Source organism: Phyllobates terribilis, unplaced genomic scaffold (assembly GCF_046119375.1).
Source record: "Phyllobates terribilis strain yellow unplaced genomic scaffold, ASM4611937v1 Scaffold_99__1_contigs__length_5935540, whole genome shotgun sequence".
NCBI lineage: Eukaryota > Metazoa > Chordata > Amphibia > Anura > Dendrobatidae > Phyllobates > Phyllobates terribilis.
The window spans coordinates 2,491,877-2,514,144 of NW_027362859.1; the positions used below are offsets into that span (position 1 = coordinate 2,491,877).

The 22,268-nt window shown below is 47.5% G+C and overlaps 1 protein-coding gene across 2 annotated transcripts; it reads right to left on the reverse strand.

The window, feature by feature from the left end:
- Positions 1 to 286: 286 nt before the first annotated feature.
- Positions 287 to 21,001, reverse strand: LOC141198699 (uncharacterized). Of its 2 annotated transcripts, none has more exons than XM_073663109.1 (7): positions 20,935 to 21,001; positions 6,364 to 6,503; positions 6,055 to 6,234; positions 5,848 to 5,971; positions 5,667 to 5,764; positions 5,382 to 5,472; positions 287 to 2,362 (listed from the first exon to the last, which is right to left on the reverse strand). In XM_073663109.1, the coding sequence occupies exons 2-7, from the start codon at positions 6,430 to 6,432 to the stop codon at positions 918 to 920; spliced, it is 2,007 nt and encodes a 668-aa protein (XP_073519210.1). In that variant the 5' UTR covers positions 6,433 to 6,503; positions 20,935 to 21,001; the 3' UTR covers positions 287 to 917. The 2 variants fall into 2 exon arrangements, with proteins under 2 accessions (XP_073519210.1, XP_073519209.1); XM_073663108.1 differs by having other exon boundaries at positions 287 to 2,365.
- Positions 21,002 to 22,268: the final 1,267 nt, after the last annotated feature.

A 22,268-nucleotide genomic window follows, 5' to 3' on the forward strand; every position in this document is an offset into this window, starting at 1 on the left:
GAGAGTTCTGACCAGCAATGAATCAAGATCTAAATCCCATTGAACACCTGTGGAGAGATCTTAAAATTGCTGTATGGAGAAAAATATTAAAATTTGAGAGTAATCAGTGGTTGATACCATCTTTTCAGTTAGCCATTAAAAGGTAAGAAATTTCAAGCTTTCAAGACTACTCAGGTCTCTTCATCAGACATAGTATAACAAAATCTGAAGAGTCACATATTTATACACAACAGGGCACAGGAATAATGCAATAGATAAGACAAGTGACGTGAAGCAGAACTATCAGTATGGGAGAGGGAGAAGCAGTTGTGGCCGTAAAAATGTTTGGCCACAAGTAGATCTATTCTTTTATTGTGTGGCGATGAGAATTCATCCTTGTTTTAAGGTTTTACCCTGTCTCCCCTACATACAGACCCCCAGTTGGACATTTGGTACATATAATTAAATTCATTGTGATGCAGCTGAAAGTACCTGGGATCTTGTGGTCCTGATGTGAGTTGGGAATCTTTATCTTGTCCATGGTCATTATAAATGGACAGGTTTACATTTACAGTTGGTGAGGATGTATTTTATAAGTTTCACCACAAAGGTGAAACTAATCCTCCCAGTCAGTTTGCTTTCCCTCCCAGTACCTTTTCATTCTAACAATGTTAGGTTTCTGGGAGATTATACTTGTTCCTTTTATTTTTGGTTCTCCTTAGCTTGCCTTAATTGCCCTATATGAATGTGTTTTTGTTTCTCACTCAGAGTTTTCGTATTTTACTTCACACTTTCCTTTCCCCTTGTTTAGAGTGTGTTGAAGCCTCCCCTCTGGTTCCTCAGGAGGTGTGAGAAACTCCTCAATGGCTTATTAGTTAGTTAGGTCTGCGGTGGCGTTTTTAGTTGTACAGCTAGGGCCTTTCTAGTCTGTACAGAAATTAGTTGGGTGTAGTTGCGGCATTCTCCCCTGTGTGGATTGTCCAGTGGTTATCAAGATGCACTTTCTGGTTATAACATTTCCCACATTTTGAACATGAAAAAGGCTTCACCCCTGTGTGAGTTCTCTGATGTTTGGTAAGACTTGATTTCTCTGTAAAACATTTCCCACATTCTGAACAGGAAAATGGCTTTTCTCCTGTGTGAGTTCTCTGATGGTTGATAAGAGTTGATTTCACTGTAAAATATTTCCCACATTCTGAACATGAAAATGGCTTCTCCCCTGTGTGAGTTCTCTGATGTACAATAAGATTTGATTTCTCTTTAAAACATTTCCCACATTCTGAACAGGAAAATGGCTTCTCTCCTGTGTGAGTTCTCTGATGGTTGATAAGAGTTGATTTCTCTGTAAAATATTTCCCACATTCTGAACAGGAAAATGGCTTCTCCTCTGTGTGGTTTCTCTGGTGCTTAAGAAAACTAGATTTCTGGTTAAAACATTTTCCACATTCTGAACAGGAAAATGGCTTCTCCCCTGTGTGAGTGCTCTGATGTGTGATAAGATTTGATTTCTCTGTAAAACATTTCCCACATTCTGAACAGGAAAATGGCTTCTCTCCTGTGTGAGTTCTCTGATGGTTTATAAGAGTTGATTTCTCTGTAAAATATTTCCCACATTCTGAACAGGAAAATGGCTTCTCCCCTGTGTGAATTCTCTGATGTTTGATAAGATTTGATTTCTGTGTAAAACATTTCCCACATTCTGAACAGGAAAATGGCTTCTCCCCTGTGTGAGTTCTCTGATGTGCGATAAGAGTTGATTTCTTTGCAAAATATTTCCCACATTCGAAACATGAAAATGGCTTCTCCCCTGTGTGAGTTTTCTGATGTTCGATAAGCGTTGATTGCAATGTAAAACAGTTCCCACATTCTGAACATGAAAAAGGCTTCTCCCCTGTGTGAGTTCTCTGATGTTTAATAAGATTTGATTCCTGTACAAAACATTTCCCACATTCTGAACAGGAAAATGGCTTCTCCCCTGTGTGAGTTCTCAGGTGCCTAACAAAATCTGATTTCTGATTAAAACATCTCCCACACTTGGAACAAGAAAATCTATTCTTCGCTGTGTGAATTTTTTGAGGTTTAAGAAAAGACTTTTTGAGGGGAAAACTATTTCTATATTCTGAACGTGAAAATGGCTTCTTTGCTTTAGGGGCAATTTGTTTTTTAATGTTTATTTTGTGACTTTGATTTTCCTTAGTAGTCGGTAATGAATCAGAAGACAGAACCTGTTTCATAGGATCAGATGATTGATCTTTGTTGTGAAGGGATGATGGTAAATCTGGAGTAATGGCATTCACTTCAATTGTATCCTGTGAGATCTCAAAATTATCTGATTTGAAAACTGAAGATGTCAGCTCTCCCACTGATCTCCTGGTACAGTCATCTGCTAAGAATAAAACCAATTATTATTTTTTAATAAAAAATCCTTGAATTTTATATTTTTGAACATTTCTACTTAAACTGTCTGTAAAAAAAGGCAAGTTATATAAAAAAAATTCACGTATTCACCAGGACAATAACAGTTCACAGTCTAATAGAAAACCTCATAGAATGGAGCAGTGGAGCGTGGTGTTCAACTGTTTTTTCATTCTGCCTCCCAAATATGGAATAAAAAGCCACCAATGTTATGTAGGCGAAAACAATACCAATAAAAACTTCTCCTCATCTCACAAAAAAACAAGTCCCCACTCAGATCCATCATCTGTCAATGGAATAACAGAGGTTTCCACATTATTAGTGGCTCAAAGGCTCTTGAAAAGCAACATGGCTTCCATAAACCAATCCAGCAATATCCGCTCCCCCAAAGTCAGATCTCCCCCTTGCTTCTGAGCTTTGCAGTAGTTTATGTGCCTAAACCACATTTAGCATCCATGTATTTGGTTTTACTATAATGAGAAGAACCCACTTAATTTACGGTGTGTATCTCCTGGAGCACAATCTGGGCACTATGTGTTGGGTAATAAACTAGCCCATTTGCAATTTTCACTCTCCAACGTCCATTGCGTGGTAATTTCTGGAAAGCGACTGTGGAGTCAAAATAGTCACTACTCCTATAGCTTAATTCACTGAGGGTTATAATTTCCAAAATGGAGTCACTTTATGGGGATTTCTACTGCTCTGGTTTTCCGCCATTTTGTCATATTACGACTTCTGAAAAAGGTGTGTCCCATCTCATCTGGGACATCTACTTCTCCTCCTGCTTCAACTTGTGTGACGTCTGCTTCTGTCACCAGGAGCCACCTTATTCATTCTGCAGGCAGCGCTGGTCATGGAGGAGACGTCAGAACCAGAAGCTCTGGGCGGTGCAGGCTCTACGCAGCCACTAAGATTAGGGTGCCTGGGACCTGAAGTACCATCCAGTCTGGCAGTATGGGTGTGTGTTGTCCAGCTGGAGTAATCTGCTCCCAGCTTCAGCCATTTGGAAAGCACCGCACCCTACTAAAGCTGGAAGCATATTGCCGGAAGCTGCCAGATACAGCCTTGTTCTCCTCTGGTTCAGTCATCTGTGATCAGCTCCCGGCTTGTGCATTTGTTTCTGTTGTGACCTCGGCCCGTGTACTGACTACTCTTGTGTCTTCTAATTTTGTATTTTCTCTATCCTCTTGGTTCTGACCCGGCTACCTGACTATTCTTCTTTCAATCTTGCTCCAGAGAACAGCAGTTAACACCATGGCCCAAGCCTAGGGGTCTCTGTGTAACTCCAGATCCACGTAGAGGGGTTAAATGGTGATGAGCAAAGTAATTTGTGAAATCAGTAAACCGGGTAGATAAGACAAGCCTGTTTGTGGTAGCCATCTTTTGAGCTGCCAGGTGACCATGAACAGCGTCCCCAATACATTGTGTCTGCGAACTATTCCAGCAAAATCTGCATTCCTAATATCTAAATGGCGCTCCTTCTCTTCTTAACCTGCCATGTGCCCAGACAGTAGTGTACAACCGTATATAGGGGGATCAAGAGAAGTTGGAAAATAATTTGTAAGGTTCATTTGTTTCCTATTATCTTTTGTGAAGAATTCCAGAGTTATCACCACATAAAGTGACACATGTCAGATTTGAAAAATGGGCCCTGATTAGGAACAGAAACTGGGTGCGGGAAGAGGTTAAAGCAGAGGATTTCTAAAGTCAAAAACTGTGACTATAGACAATAAAACATCTACTGAAATGATCAAACTGAACAGAGAAAAATGAGTAACTAGTGGTGAAACCTCTCTGTGGTAATTAGAGTATGGGGCTCAGTGGCTCTTGGCAATCTAAACTATCGTAAGGGACAATATATTCTGTCAGATGAGAAGAAATATTAGACATTTAAAGTGAACTTTTTATAATAGTGCAGAGCGGAGGTGTCTTAAATTTAGATCTCGGGCATTTGGAAGAGGCAATGGACATCTATTTGAAAGACTACCAGGGAGTTACAGCGTCACATAAGTGAGGCAGGCCGATCCCATCACAATGAAACTATCATACAGAATGAACTAAAAAAGAATATAAAAACATGTAACATCCCCAACAACAATGTATGTATGAAGGGAGAAATCCAACACTAAACTGGAGTTGCACTCATTTATGGTGGACCATTTGGCGCGAACAAGTCGGAACCCCGAACACGAACCTGAATTTGAAATTCGCTCAATTCTATTTATGACGTGGAGTGAATCCATAAAACCAGGGCTCGAGCCAACACATCTCCTGCAGGCGTGAATAAATGTATATTACAGCCATCAGCCACGCACAACTTAGAGATATATCATGGCACAGGTGTAATGTTTTTCATGTAGTTTATCACAATCCTGTTTGAAGTTAGCTGGTTTTAAAAGAAGTTGAAAAGTCAGGATAAAGGGAAACTCTGTTGTTATTGTACAGAAATTCACACTTGGCCTCACTGCACATTTAATTTTGTCGATCATAAAAGTGAAGTTTGGCCAGAAAGACTGGACCTGGTCTTGTAGGGACCATATGAGCACATTCAGCAGCACAGAAGGGAGAGAAGGTAGATTCATCTAATAAGATATCAGGGATCTAGGAAGCCAACAGCATCATTATCCTCCGCTTTCTCTTACAGACCCATCATAATATTTTTCTTCAAGTGATTTTCTCACTTGTCAGCACATTCTAAGTACGCTGTCATTTGGCTTTATAGTTTACAGACCTGGGCAGGTAACGGTCAGCGTCTCCTAATCCCAGGGTGTAGGTGGATCCTCCAGGTTGTAAGTGCTACAGAAAAGGGCTTTCACAATTACACAAAGTAATCTGAATATTTTTGGACGGAGGAGAATGTTGTGGACTAGCGGCAAAATGGTGATCACATGATTGTGATATGGCCGCACTACACCACTGATAAAGAAGCCACAGCCGGTGACTGAGAAGAATCTGTGACTTCTCTGCATTTAGTGGTTACTACTCACCTGGGTACTCATATGTAGGAATCTCCTCTTTACACCGCTCATCACCCCTCACATATGTATCTGTAATATTAATATGGGTCAGATCTTCACCCTGAAAGAAATATTATAAAAGTCAAAGACAGATGGAGAAGTCACAAGTTTGATCGGCTCTAATCCTGTTATCTCCACCGTTCTCATGACACAAATATAAAACATAATAGTGGTGGATAAAACAAAACTGAAGACATGACCTTCACAGCCGTCTACACATCATAGGGGAGATGATGATACCTTCTCTCCATCTACCTGATGATCCTGAGGAACATTGGGATCTTCTTGTTTACAGTTCTGTGGAAGACGACGACGGGGACATCTCTCTGGTGTTGTCCTCTTACTGGATAGATCTGGAGGAAACACATACAGGGACTGAATTCATTCTTTACATACAGATAATTATAGGCCGTGTGTATTTAGTCCTGTCTATTACCTGGTGATGTGAGGGGCTGGGGAACCTCCATCATGATGTCCCTGTACAGATCTTTGTGTCCCTCTAAATACTCCCATTCCTCCATTGAGAAATAGACAGCGACATCCTGACACCTTATAGAAACCTGACACATACAAAGATACAGTCATGCATCCAATCACTCCATAGCGTTACTGTATAAAGTCCCATGATTTCCAGCAGTGTCACCTCTCCAGTCAGCAGCTCAATCATCTTGTAGGCGAGTTCTAGGATCTTCTGGTCATTGATGTCCTCATGTATCAGAGGGTGAGGTGGAGGCCCTGTGATTGGGCTCTGTGGTCTTCCCCATCCCTCAGACACAGGGTCCTGAGAGCGCTCACTAGAGGTCTTCTTCACTACTGTGTAATCCTGGTTATGGAGAGACACAGTAATAAATCTCACTACAGACATTTCCAGAGTCCTCACCTTTCCAGTTCTGTCCATTTGTTATTCCCATAGATAAGAATGATGTAATGTGACGTCATCAGAATCTCTCACCTCTCCAGTAAGCCGGAAGAGGATCTCTAGGGTGAGGTGTAATATCCTCTCCACCATCTTGTCTATCATTTTCCTGGATAAATCAGGAAAATTTTCTTATATAGACAATCTTCACTGAGAGGATCCGGTATTTTAGAGATCTGAATGAGAAAAAGATAAGCTGATGGATAAGACCATTTTTCTGCAATGATGCGGAATCCAAAATGTACCACGAGCACCCTTTATCTGGTGTTCAGGTCTATTGCCTGTATATTAAAATCTGTGACATTTGAGCAGTACCTTTTCACCCGTAAAAATCGGCCCTTGGGTAATCCTCTTTTCATGGGGATAGGGGTGGTGGTTATCCCACTTCAATAGTTTATTAGTCCTTGAAGGTTTATGGTAGACTAGATGGTGGCCCGATTCTAACGCATCTGGTATTCTAGAACATGTATGCCGCCGACCAGGCGCAATCAGCATAGCAGTGTTTAAATTTGGCGCCAAAATCGCTCATTGATCGCAGCCGGCGGCCGTGACCAATCAGCAGAGCCGTGTTTAAATTTGGCGCCAATATCGCTGATTGGTCGCGGAAGCCGGCCACGGCCAATCAGCGAACCGTGTTAGTGAGGACTGGAGAGCGTGTTTAAATTTGGCGCCAAAATCGCTGATTGATCGCGGCCGGCAGCCGCGACTAATCAGCAGAGCGGTGTTTAAATTTGGCGCCAATATCGCAGATTGGTCGCGGCCGCCGGCGAACCGTAATGGTGAGGACCGGGCACCGGCGCTGGCTGTGCGGGTACTTAAGCTGCGAGCAGCCGGGAGATGGGCGGCTGCTAGCAGCCGAAGTATCCCGACCGGCGGCGGCGCTCCCCGGTCCTCCTTTCACACTTGCCGTCGAGAGATCAGCGGGCCAAGCCGCTGACCTCACGACGTTAGCAGCATGGAGGTCAGCGGCGCCGCCGGTCGGGGTACTTGTACTGCCAGCTAGCACCGCCGCTGACCTCTGTGCAGAGCGTTGTTTAAATTTGGCGCCAATATCGCTGATTGGTCGCGGCCGGCCCCAAACGTTGCAATCATCATTGGCCCCAATCTCCTCCCTCTCATGCCCTGACTTTGCACTGAAGCATTATAACAAAATATTGCAATGCGCCCTGGATGAAGCTGCACCTCCTACACAGAGAACAACTCGGCACAGACGGCGACAACCCTGGAACACGCTGCAAACACGTTTTCTCCAGTGGTGCGCCAGGTGTGCCAAACGGCTGTGGACAAAATCTAATCTGGCCGAAGATTTCCTCCATTATAAATTTATGCTTAAAACCTATAACTCCGCCCTTCACCTCTCCAAACAAACCTACTTTAACAACCTAATCATCTCATGGTCCAATAATCCTAAACACCTGTTTGACACTTTTCACTCCTTCCTTAATCAAACAGCACAGGCCCCAACCACCAACCTCAGCACTGACGATCTGGCCAATTATTTAAAAGAAAAAATTGACCATATTCGATAGGAAATTTTCTCTCAATCCCCAAATGTTATGCATACTCCTCCCTCCCACACTGCATCTTGCTCATTTTCTGACTTCGAACCAGTCACGGAAGAAGAAGCGAAAAGGCTCCTTTCTTCCTCTCGCTCTACCACCTGCACCAGTGACCCTATTCCCTCACATCTCCTTCAGTCCCTTTCTCCAGCTGTCACTACTCACCTAACTAAAATATTAAACCTCTACCTCTCATCTATTATTTTTTCCCTCCTTTTTTAAACACGCCAGCATACATCCATTACTTAAAAAAACATCCCTCGACCAGAACTGTGCTGTTAACTACAGACCTGTTTTCAATCTTCCCTTTATCTCTAAACTCCTGGAAGGACTGGTCCACTCCTGTCTAATCCGCTATCTCTCAGATAACTAACATTCTACTGAAACTGCACTCACTAAAGTTTCTAATGATCAACTAACAGCCAAATCTAATGGTCACTACTCCCTGCTGATTCTCCTGGATCTCTCTGCAGCATTCGACACTGTGGATCTACCTCTCTGAGCGCTCCTTCACTGTGTCTTTTGTTGGCTTCTCTTCTTCTCCCCTTCCCCTTATTGTCGGGGTTCCTCAAGGATCAGTCCTAGACACCCTTCTTTTCTACTTATATACCGCTTCTATTGGACAAACAATCAGCAGATTCGGTTTTCAGTACCATCTCTATGCCGATGACACCCAATTATACACCTCTTCTCCGGACATCACTCCTGCATTATTACAAAATACCAGTGATTGTCTTTCCGCTGTCTCTAACACTATGCCCTCCGTCTATCTAAAATTGAATCTGTCATAAACTGAACTACTCGGATTTCCTCCCTCCACTAACCTACCTGTGCCCGATATTGCCATTTCTGTTTGTGACTCCATCATTACTCGCCAGCAACATGCCCGCTGTCTTGGGGTCATACTTGATTCAGATCTTTCCTTCACTCCTCATATCAAATCACTCGCTCGCTCGTGTCTTCTACACCTCAAAAACATCTCTAGAATCAGAAATTTTCTTACCTTTGACTCTGTAAAAACTCTTACTGTAGCTCTTATTCATTCTCGTCTGGACTATTGCAACTCTTTACTTATCGGTCTCCCTCTTTCTAAACTTTCCCCTCTCCAATCCGTCCTGAACGCAGCTGTCAGGGTCATATTCCTCACCTACCGATACAACGATGTTTCTTCCCTGTGCCAGTCATTGCACTGATTGCTCATCCAATACAGAGTTCAATATAAACTTATTGCTCTTACCCACAAAGCTATCCACGATTCAGCACCACTCTACATCTCCTCCCTTGTCTCAGTCCACCACCCTACCAGTGCCCTCTGTTCTGCTAATGACTTAAAGCTAAAATCCTCCATAATCCGAATCTCCCACTCCCGTCTCCAAGATTTCTCGCATGCTGCACCAATTCTTTGGAATGCACTACCCAGGACAATTTGATTAATTCCCAATACCCACAGTTTTAAGCGTGCCGTAAAAACTCTTTTATTTAGACTGGCCTATCACCTCAACACACTTATCTAACTGTCCCAGTTTGGCCCATATTAAAATTTTCTTCAAAATCATGCTCATACCATCCATGCACTGAATAGCCTCTGTCTGTACTGTACACATACTGGCTGGTGATCAGTTCATGTAGTGTTATGTACTTACCGTATTTAGTATATTCAGGCAGTATATATACAATATATGTACATTGTGCCTTTTGTGTCTCCCCTATTTCCTTATAGACTGTAAGCTTGTGAGCAGGGCCCTCACTCCTTTTAACATCTGAGTTATGCTTATTCTGTAAATTCTGTATTGTCAGTATAAGTCCCCCCTAAAATTGTAAAGTGCTGTGGAATTCCCTGACAAATTCAAAAGATTGTTCACTCGTCCCTGACCAGGTGATAAAAATGTCATCAATATATTTGTACCATACCCCAATATATGGATCACATCACTTATGATCATCCCTGAATATTGTGGATTCCTCCCACCAGTCCAGGGATAAGTTAGCATATGAGGGGGCACAGAGGCTCCCCATCGCAGTACCCCTGAGCTGGTGGAAGTACTTCCTGTCAAAAAGAAAGAAGTTATGAGTAAGAGTGAATTTTAGAAGATCCTCCATGAAGTCATTATGTCTGCTACACTCTATTGATCTTGATTTCAAGAAATGTTTTACTCCTCTGATACCATCCTCATGTGGTATATTACTGTACAAAGCCTCAATATCTAGTAAGGCCTGCTCCCCTACATGCCTGTATACATGCTCAAGGGTATACATGTAGGGGAGCAGGGAAAGGGAAAACCATTTTCCAGAGGGATTATTCCAACTGCAGGACCTCAGGCGCTAATGCGGGAACATTACACTGTAATGGCTTCATACATCCTGCATAAGGGGCATAATGGGGGCATCACACTGTGTGGGGGCATCATACATCCTGCATAAGGGGCATAATAGGGGCATTACACTGTGTGGGGGCATCATACATCCTGCATAAGGGGCATAATGGGGGCATTACACTGTGGGGAGATCATACATCCAGCATAAAGGACATAATGGGGGCATTACACTGTGTGGGGGGCATCATACATACAGCATAAGGGGCATAATGGGGGCATTATACTGTGTGGGGGGCATCATACATACTGGATAAGGGGCATAATGGGGGCATCATACATACTGCATAAGGGGCATAATGGGAGCATTACACTGTGGGGGGCGTCATACATCCTGCATAAGGGGCATAATGGGGGCATTAACACTGTGTGGGGGCATCATACATACAGCATAAGGGGCATAATGGGGGCATTACACTGTGGGGGGCATCATACATCCTGCAAAAGGGGCATATAGGGGGCATTACACTGTGTGAGGGCATCATACATCCTGCATAAGGGGCATAATGGGGGCATTACACTGTGTGGGGGCATCATACATCCTGCATAAGGGGCATTACACTGTGTGGGGGCATCATACATACAGCATAAGGGGCATAATGGGGGCATCATACATCCTGCATAAGGGGCATAATGGGGGCATTACACTGTGTGGGGGCATCATACATCCTGCATAAGGGGCATAATGGGGGCATTACACTGTGTGGGGGCATCATACATCCTGCATAAGGGGCATAATGGGGGCATTACACTGTGTGGGGGCATCATACATCCTGCATAAGGGGCATTACACTGTGTGGGGGCATCATACATCCAGCATAAGGGGCATAATGGGGGCATCATACATCCTGCATAAGGGGCATAATGGGGGCATTACACTGTGTGGGGGCATCATACATCCTGCATAAGGGGCATAATGGGGGCATTACACTGTGTGGGGGCATCATACATACTGCATATGGGGCATAATGGGGGCATTACACGGTGTGGGGGCATCATACATCCTGCATAAGGGGCATAATGGGGGCATTACACTGTGTGGGGGCATCATGCATCCTGTATAAGGGGCATAATGGGGGCATTACACTGTGGGGGCATCATACATCCTGCATAAGGGGCATAATGGGGGCATTATACTGTGTGGGGGGCATCATACATACTGGATAAGGGGCATAATGGGGGCATCATACATACTGCATAAGGGGCATAATGGGGGCATTACACATACTGCATAATGGGAGCATTACACTGTGGGGGGCGTCATACATCCTGCATAAGGAGCATATTGGGGGCATTACACTGTGTGAGGGCATCATACATCCTGCATAAGGGGCATAATGGGGCATCATACATCCTGCATAAGGGGCATTACACTGTGTGGGGGCATCATACATACAGCATAAGGGGCATAATGGGGGCATCATACATCCTGCATAAGGGGCATAATGGGGGCATTACACTGTGTGGGGGCATCATACATCCTGCATAAGGGGCATAATGGGGGCATCATACATCCTGCATAAGGGGCATAATGGGGGCATTACACTGTGCGGGGGCATCATACATCCTGCATAAGGGGCATAATGGGGGCATTACACTGTGTGAGGGCATCATACATCCTACATAAGGGGAATTACACTGTGTGGGGGCATCATACCTACTGCAGAAGGGGCATAATGGGGGCATTACACTGTGTGGGGGCATCATACATCCTGCATAAGGGGCATTACACTGTGTGGGGGCATCATACATCCAGCATAAGGGGCATAATGGGGGCATCATACATCCTGCATAAGGGGCATAATGGGGGCATCATACATCCTGCATAAGGGGCATAATGGGGGCATTACACTGTGTGGGGCATCATACATCCTGCATAAGGGGCATAATGGGGGCATCATACATACTGTATAAGGGGCATAATGGGGGCATTACACTGTGGGGGCATCATACATCCTGCATAAGGGGCATAATGGGGGCATTATACTGTGTGGGGGGCATCATACATACTGGATAAGGGGCATAATGGGGGCATCATACATACTGCATAAGGGGCATAATGGGGGCATTACACATACTGCATAATGGGCATAATGGGAGCATTACACTGTGGGGGGCGTCATACATCCTGCATAAGGGGCATAATGGGGGCATTAACACTGTGTGGGGGCATCATACATACAGCATAAGGGGCATAATGGGGACATTACACTGTGGGGGGCATCATACATCCTGCAAAAGGGGCATAATGGGGGCATTACACTGTGTGAGGGCATCATACATCCTGCATAAGGGGCATAATGGGGGCATTACACAGTATGGGGGCATCATACATCCTGCATAAGGGGCATTACACTGTGTGGGGGCATCATACATCCAGCATAAGGGGCATAATGGGGGCATCATACATCCTGCATAAGGGGCATAATGGGGGCATTACACTGTGTGGGGGCATCATACATCCTGCATAATGGGGGCATCATACATCCTGCATAAGGGGCATAATGGGGGCATTACACTGTGTGGGGGCATCATACATCCTGCATAAGGGGCATAATGGGGGCATTACACTGTGTGAGGGCATCATACATCCTGCATAAGGGGCATAATGGGGGCATTACACATCCTGCATAAGGGGCATTACACTGTGTGGGGGCATCATACATCCAGCATAAGGGGCATAATGGGGGCATCATACATCCTGCATAAGGGGCATAATGGGGGCATTACACTGTGAGGGGACATCATACATACTGCATAATGGGCATAATGGGGGCATCATACATCCTGCATAAGGGGCATAATGGGGGCATTACACTGTGTGGGGGTATCATACATCCTGCATAAGGGGCATAATGGGGGCATTACACTGTGTGGGGGCATCATACATACTGTATAAGGGGCATAATGGGGGCATTACACTGTGGGGGCATCATACATCCTGCATAAGGGGCATAATGGGGGCATTATACTGTGTGGGGGGCATCATACATACTGGATAAGGGGCATAATGGGGGCATCATACATCCTGCATAAGGGGCATAATGGGAGCATTACACTGTGGGGGGCGTCGTACATCCTGCATAAGGGGCATAATGGGGGCATTACACTGTGTGGGGGCATCATACATCCTGCATAAGGGGCATAATGGGGGCATCATACATCCTGCATAAGGGGCATAATGGGGGCATTACACTGTGTGGGGGCATCATACATCCTGCATAAGGGGCATCATACATACAGCATAAGGGGCATAATGGGGGCATCATACATCCTGCATAAGGGGCATAATGGGGGCATTACACGGTGTGGGGGCATCATACATCCTGCATAAGGGGCATAATGAGGGCATTACACTGTGTGGGGGCATCATACATCCTGCATAAGGGGCATAATGGGGGCATTACACTGTGTGGGGGCATCATACATCCTGCATAAGGGGCATTACACTGTGTGGGGGCATCATACATCCAGCATAAGGGGCATAATGGGGGCATCATACATCCTGCATAAGGGGCATAATGGGGGCATTACACTGTGTGGGGGCATCATACATCCTGCATAAGGGGCATAATGGGGGCATTACACTGTGTGGGGGCATCATACATCCTGTATAAGGGGCATAATGGGGGCATTACACTGTGGGGGCATCATACATCCTGCATAAGGGGCATAATGGGGGCATTATACTGTGTGGGGGGCATCATACATACTGGATAAGGGGCATAATGGGGGCATCATACATACTGCATAAGGGGCATAATGGGGGCATTACACATACTGCATAATGGGAGCATTACACTGTGGGGGGCGTCATACATCCTGCATAAGGGGCATATTGGGGGCATTACACTGTGTGAGGGCATCATACATCCTGCATAAGGGGCATAATGGGGCATCATACATCCTGCATAAGGGGCATTACACTGTGTGGGGGCATCATACATACAGCATAAGGGGCATAATGGGGGCATCATACATCCTGCATAAGGGGCATAATGGGGGCATTACACTGTGTGGGGGCATCATACATCCTGCATAAGGGGCATAATGGGGGCATCATACATCCTGCATAAGGGGCATAATGGGGGCATTACACTGTGCGGGGGCATCATACATCCTGCATAAGGGGCATAATGGGGGCATTACACTGTGTGAGGGCATCATACATCCTGCATAAGGGGAATTACACTGTGTGGGGGCATCATACCTACTGCAGAAGGGGCATAATGGGGGCATTACACTGTGTGGGGGCATCATACATCCTGCATAAGGGGCATTACACTGTGTGGGGGCATCATACATCCAGCATAAGGGGCATAATGGGGGCATCATACATCCTGCATAAGGGGCATAATGGGGGCATCATACATCCTGCATAAGGGGCATAATGGGGGCATTACACTGTGAGGGGACATCATACATACTGCATAAGGGGCATAATGGGCGCATCATACATCCTGCATAAGTGGCATAATGGGGGCATTACACTGTGTGGGGGTATCATACATCCTGCATAAGGGGCATAATGGGGGCATTACACTGTGTGGGGCATCATACATCCTGCATAAGGGGCATAATGGGGGCATTACACTGTGTGGGGGCATCATACATCCTGCATAAGGGGCATAATGTGGGCATTACACTGTGTGGGAGCATCATACATACTGCATAAGGGGCATAATGTGGGCATTACACTGTGTGGGGGCATCATACATCCTGCATAATGGGGGCATTACACTGTGTGGGGGCATCATACATACTGCACAAGGGGCATAATGGGGGCATTACACGGTGTGGGGGCATCATACATCCTGCATAAGGGGCATAATGGGGGCATTCCACTGTGTGGGGGCATCATACATACTGCATAAGGGGCATAATGGGGGCAATACACGGTGTGGGGGCATCATACATCCTGCATAAGGCGCATAATGAGGGCATTACACTGTGTGGGGGCATCATACATACTGTATAAGGGGCATAATGGGGGCATTACACTGTGTGGGGGCATCATACATACTGCACAAGGGGCATAATGGGGGCATTACACTGTGTGGGGGCATCATACATACTGCACAAGGGGCATAATGGGGGCATTACACGGTGTGGGGGCATCATACATCCTGCATAAGGGGCATAATGGGGGCATTACACTGTGCGGGGGCATCATACATACTGCATAAGGGGCATAATGGGGGCATTACACTGTGTGGGGGCATCATACATACTGTATAAGAGGCATAATGGGGGCATTACACTGTGTGGGGGCATCATACATACTGCACAAGGGGCATAATGGGGGCATTACACGGTGTGGGGGCATCATACATCCTGCATAAGAGGCATAATGAGGGCATTACACTGTGCGGGGGCATCATACATACTGCATACGGGGCATTACACGGTGTGGGGGCATCATACATCCTGCATAAGGGGCATAATGAGGGCATTACACTGTGTGGTGGCATCATACATACTGTATAAGGGGCATAATGGGGGCATTACACGGTGTGGGGGCATAATGGGGGCATTACACTGTGTGGGGGCATCATACATCCTGCATAAGGGGCATAATGGGGGCATTACACTGTGTGGGGGCATCATACATACTGCATATGGGGCATAATGGGGGCATTACACGGTGTGGGGGCATCATACATCCTGCATAAGGGGCATAATGGGGGCATTACACTGTGTGGGGGCATCATACATACTGTATAAGGGGCATAATGGGGGCATTACACTGTGGGGGCATCATACATCCTGCATAAGGGGCATAATGGGGGCATTACACTGTGTGGGGCATCATACATCCTTTATAAGGGGCATAATGGGGGCATTACACGGTGTGGGGGCATCATACATCCTGCATAAGGGGCATAATGGGGGCATCATACATACTGTATAAGGGGCATAATGGGGGCATTACACTGTGGGGGCATCATACATCCTGCATAAGGGGCATAATGGGGGCATTATACTGTGTGGGGGGCATCATACATACTGGATAAGGGGCATAATGGGGGCATCATACATACTGCATAAGGGGCATAATGGGGGCATTACACTGTGGGGGGCGTCATACATCCTGCATAAGGGGCATAATGGGGGCATTACACTGTGGGGGGCATCATACATCCTGCAAAAGGGGCATAATGGGGGCATTACACTGTGTGAGGGCATCATACATCCTGCATAAGGGGCATAATGGGGGCATTACACAGTATGGGGGCATCATACATCCTGCATAAGGGGCATTACACTGTGTGGGGGCATCATACATCCAGCATAAGGGGCATAATGGGGGCATCATACATCCTGCATAAGGGGCATAATGGGGGCATTACACTGTGTGGGGGCATCATACATCCTGCATAATGGGGGCATCATACATCCTGCATAAGGGGCATAATGGGGGCATTACACTGTGTGGGGGCATCATACATCCTGCATAAGGGGCATAATGGGGGCATTACACTGTGTGAGGGCATCATACATCCTGCATAAGGGGCATAATGGGGGCATTACACATCCTGCATAAGGGGCATTACACTGTGTGGGGGCATCATACATACTGCACAAGGGGCATAATGGGGGCATTACACGGTGTGGGGGCATCATACATCCTGCATAAGGGGCATAATGGGGGCATTACACTGTGCGGGGGCATCATACATACTGCATAAGGGGCATAATGGGGGCATTACACTGTGTGGGGGCATCATACATACTGTATAAGAGGCATAATGGGGGCATTACACTGTGTGGGGGCATCATACATACTGCACAAGGGGCATAATGGGGGCATTACACGGTGTGGGGGCATCATACATCCTGCATAAGAGGCATAATGAGGGCATTACACTGTGCGGGGGCATCATACATACTGCATACGGGGCATTACACGGTGTGGGGGCATCATACATCCTGCATAAGGGGCATAATGAGGGCATTACACTGTGTGGTGGCATCATACATACTGTATAAGGGGCATAATGGGGGCATTACACGGTGTGGGGGCATAATGGGGGCATTACACTGTGTGGGGGCATCATACATCCTGCATAAGGGGCATAATGGGGGCATTACACTGTGTGGGGGCATCATACATCCTGCATAAGGGGCATAATGGGGGCATTACACTGTGTGGGGGCATCATACATACTGCATAATGGGCATAATGGGGGCATCATACATCCTGCATAAGGGGCATAATGGGGGCATTACACTGTGTGGGGGCATCATACATACTGCATATGGGGCATAATGGGGGCATTACACTGTGTGGGGGCATCATACATCCTGCATAAGGGGCATAATGGGGGCATTACACTGTGTGGGGGCATCATACATACTGTATAAGGGGCATAATGGGGGCATTACACTGTGGGGGCATCATACATCCTGCATAAGGGGCATAATGGGGGCATTACACTGTGTGGGGCATCATACATCCTTTATAAGGGGCATAATGGGGGCATTACACGGTGTGGGGGCATCATACATCCTGCATAAGGGGCATAATGGGGGCATCATACATACTGTATAAGGGGCATAATGGGGGCATTACACTGTGGGGGCATCATACATCCTGCATAAGGGGCATAATGGGGGCATTATACTGTGTGGGGGGCATCATACATACTGGATAAGGGGCATAATGGGGGCATCATACATACTGCATAAGGGGCATAATGGGGGCATTACACTGTGGGGGGCGTCATACATCCTGCATAAGGGGCATAATGGGGGCATTACACTGTGGGGGGCATCATACATCCTGCAAAAGGGGCATAATGGGGGCATTACACTGTGTGAGGGCATCATACATCCTGCATAAGGGGCATAATGGGGGCATTACACAGTATGGGGGCATCATACATCCTGCATAAGGGGCATTACACTGTGTGGGGGCATCATACATCCAGCATAAGGGGCATAATGGGGGCATCATACATCCTGCATAAGGGGCATAATGGGGGCATTACACTGTGTGGGGGCATCATACATCCTGCATAATGGGGGCATCATACATCCTGCATAAGGGGCATAATGGGGGCATTACACTGTGTGGGGGCATCATACATCCTGCATAAGGGGCATAATGGGGGCATTACACTGTGTGAGGGCATCATACATCCTGCATAAGGGGCATAATGGGGGCATTACACATCCTGCATAAGGGGCATTACACTGTGTGGGGGCATCATACATCCAGCATAAGGGGCATAATGGGGGCATCATACATCCTGCATAAGGGGCATAATGGGGGCATTACACTGTGAGGGGACATCATACATACTGCATAATGGGCATAATGGGGGCATCATACATCCTGCATAAGGGGCATAATGGGGGCATTACACTGTGTGGGGGTATCATACATCCTGCATAAGGGGCATAATGGGGGCATTACACTGTGTGGGGGCATCATACATACTGTATAAGGGGCATAATGGGGGCATTACACTGTGGGGGCATCATACATCCTGCATAAGGGGCATAATGGGGGCATTATACTGTGTGGGGGGCATCATACATACTGGATAAGGGGCATAATGGGGGCATCATACATCCTGCATAAGGGGCATAATGGGAGCATTACACTGTGGGGGGCGTCATACATCCTGCATAAGGGGCATAATGGGGGCATTAACACTGTGTGGGGGCATCATACATACAGCATAAGGGGCATAATGGGGGCATTACACTGTGGGGGGCATCATACATCCTGCAAAAGGGGCATAATGGGGGCATTACACTGTGTGAGGGCATCATACATCCTGCATAAGGGGCATAATGGTGGCATTACACTGTGTGGGGGCATCATACATCCTGCATAAGGGGCATTACACTGTGTGGGGGCATCATACATACAGCATAAGGGGCATAATGGGGGCATCATACATCCTGCATAAGGGGCATAATGGGGGCATTACACTGTGTGGGGGCATCATACATCCTGCATAAGGGGCATAATGGGGGCATCATACATCCTGCATAAGGGGCATAATGGGGGCATCATACATCCTGCATAAGGGGCATAATGGGGGCATTACACTGTGTGGGGGCATCATACATACTGCATATGGGGCATAATGGGGGCATTACACTGTGTGGGGGCATCATACATCCTGCATAAGGGGCATAATGGGGGCATTACACTGTGTGGGGGCATCATACATACTGTATAAGGGGCATAATGGGGGCATTACACTGTGGGGGCATCATACATCCTGCATAAGGGGCATAATGGGGGCATTACACTGTGTGGGGCATCATACATCCTTTATAAGGGGCATAATGGGGGCATTACACGGTGTGGGGGCATCATACATCCTGCATAAGGGGCATAATGGGTGCATTATACTGTGTGGGGGGCATCATACATACCGTATAAGGGGCATAATGGGGGCATCATACATACTGCATAAGGGTAATAATGGGGGCATTACACATACTGCATAATGGGCATAATGGGAGCATTACACTGTGGGGGGCGTCATACATCCTGCATAAGGGGCATAATGGGGGCATTAACACTGTGTGGGGGCATCATACATACAGCATAAGGGGCATAATGGGGGCATTACACTGTGGGGGGCATCATACATCCTGCAAAAGGAGCATAATGGAGGCATTACACTGTGTGAGGGCATCATACATTGTGCATAAGGGGCATAATGGGGGCATTACACTGTATGGGGGCATCATACATCCTGCATAAGGGGCATTACACTGTGTGGGGGCATCATACATCCAGCATAAGGGGCATAATGGGGGCATCATACATCCTGCATAAGGGGCATAATGGGGGCATTACACTGTGTGGGGGCATCATACATCCTGCATAAGGGGCATAATGGGGGCATCATACATCCTGCATAAGGGGCATAATGGGGGCATTACACTGTGTGGGGCATCATACATCCTTTATAAGGGGCATAATGGGGGCATTACACTGTGTGGGGGCATCATACATCCTGCATAAGGGGCATAATGGGTGCATTATACTGTGTGGGGGGCATCATACATACCGTATAAGGGGCATAATGGGGGCATCATACATACTGCATAAGGGTAATAATGGGGGCATTACACTGTGGGGGGCGTCATACATCCTGCATAAGGGGCATAATGGGGGCATTACACATCCTGCATAAGGGGCATTACACTGTGTGGGGGCATCATACATCCAGCATAAGGGGCATAATGGGGGCATCATACATCCTGCATAAGGGGCATAATGGGGGCATTACACTGTGTGGGGGCATCATACATCCTGCATAAGGGGCATAATGGGGGCATTACACTGTGTGGGGGCATCATACATCCTGCATAAGGGGCATAATGGGGGCATTACACTGTGTGGGGGCATCAGACATACTGTATAAGGGGCATAATGGGGGCATTACACTGTGTGGGGGCTTCATACATACTGCATAAGGGGCATAATGGGGGCATTACACTGTGGGGCCAGTAAAGGGGTCCTGTACTATAAGAACAATACGTTTCCTCCCTTCCTGTCTCCATAGTTGGGTCGTATGTATCTATTACAGGAAACAGAACAAAAACCTTATGATTCTTATAAAGGGGCAACACAAGACTCCAAAAGAGTCTCGGTGCTGAAGGGGTTAATGCCCCCTGCGCCCAGTAATGGGGTCTCCACATACCTCCACCTGCAGAGCCGCCACCACATATATGGCTGCTCTGTGCGCACAGGACCTGTGATGAGGTCACAGGAGGGGAGGAGTCAGGGGTCACATGATCAGGGGCCTCAGTGGATGCAGGACTCTGCTGTGCTGGTTGTCATGGTGCTGGATGAGCTGAAGTTTATGTGTGGGGTCAGGAGGGGTTTACAGTGTAGATGTAGCAGAGCCGCGTGTGTACGAGGTGTACGGAGCAGATCCGCGCGTGTACGAGGTGTACGGAGCAGAGCCGCGTGTGTACGAGGTGTACGGCGCGGAGCCGCGTGTGTACGAGGTGTACGGAGCGGAGCCGCGTGTGTACGAGGTGTACGGAGCGGATCCGCGTGTGTACGAGCTGTACGGAGCGGAGCCGCGTGTGTACGAGGTGTACGGAGCGGAGCCGCGTGTGTACGAGGTGTACGGAGCGGAGCCATGTGTGTACGAGGTGTACGGAGCGGAGCCGTGTGTGTACGAGGTGTACGGAGCAGAGCCGTGTGTGTACGAGGTGTACGGAGCGGAGCCGCGTGTGTACGAGGTGTACGGAGCGGAGCCGCGTGTGTACGAGGTGTACGGAGCACAGCCGTGTGTGTACGAGGTGTACGGAGCGGAGCCGCGTGTGTACGAGGTGTACGGAGCAGAGCCGCGTGTGTACGAGGTGTACGGAGCAGAGCCGCGTGTGTACGAGGTGTACGGAGCAGAGCCGCGTGTGTACGAGGTGTACGGAGCAGAGCCGCGTGTGTACGAGGTGTACGGAGCAGAGCCGCGTGTGTACGAGGTGTACGGAGCAGAGCCGCGCGTGTACGAGGTGTACGGAGCAGAGCCGCGCGTGTACGAGGTGTACGGAGCAGAGCCGCGCGTGCACGAGGTGTACGGAGCAGAGCCGCGTGTGTACGAGGTGTACGGAGTGGAGCTGTGTGCGTACGAGGTGTACGGAGCGGAGCTGCGCATGTATGAGGTGTACGGAGCGTAGCCATGTGTGTACGAGGTGTACAGAGCGGAGCCATGTGTGTACGAGGTGTACGGAGCGGAGGTGTACGGAGCGGAGGTGTACGGAGCGGAGCCACGTGTGTACGAGGGGTATGGAGCAGAGCCGTGTGTGTATGGAGCGGAGCCGCGCGTGTATGAAGTGTACGGAGCGGAGCTGTGTGCGTACGAGGTGTACGGAGCGGAGCCATACGTGTACGAGGTGTACGGAGCGGAGCCACGTGTGTACGAGGTGTACAGAGCGGAGCCACGTGTGTACGAGGTGTACAGGGCGGAGCCACGCGTGTACGAGGCTTACGGAGCAGAGCCGCGCGTGTACGAGGTGTACGGAGCAG

What these genes read in the sequence shown, in the direction of transcription:
- LOC141198699 (XM_073663108.1), bottom strand. Translation starts at nt 6,432, where the DNA reads ATGATAGACAAGATGGTGGAGAGGATATTACACCTCACCCTAGAGATC. An exon ending in TCTTCCGGCTTACTGGAGAG is followed by an intron (nt 6,235 to 6,363) that starts GTGAGAGATTCT and finishes CTCCATAACCAG; the next exon opens with GATTACACAGTAGTGAAGAA. An exon ending in ATGTTCCTCAGGATCATCAG is followed by an intron (nt 5,473 to 5,666) that starts GTAGATGGAGAG and finishes TATTTCTTTCAG; the next exon opens with GGTGAAGATCTGACCCATAT.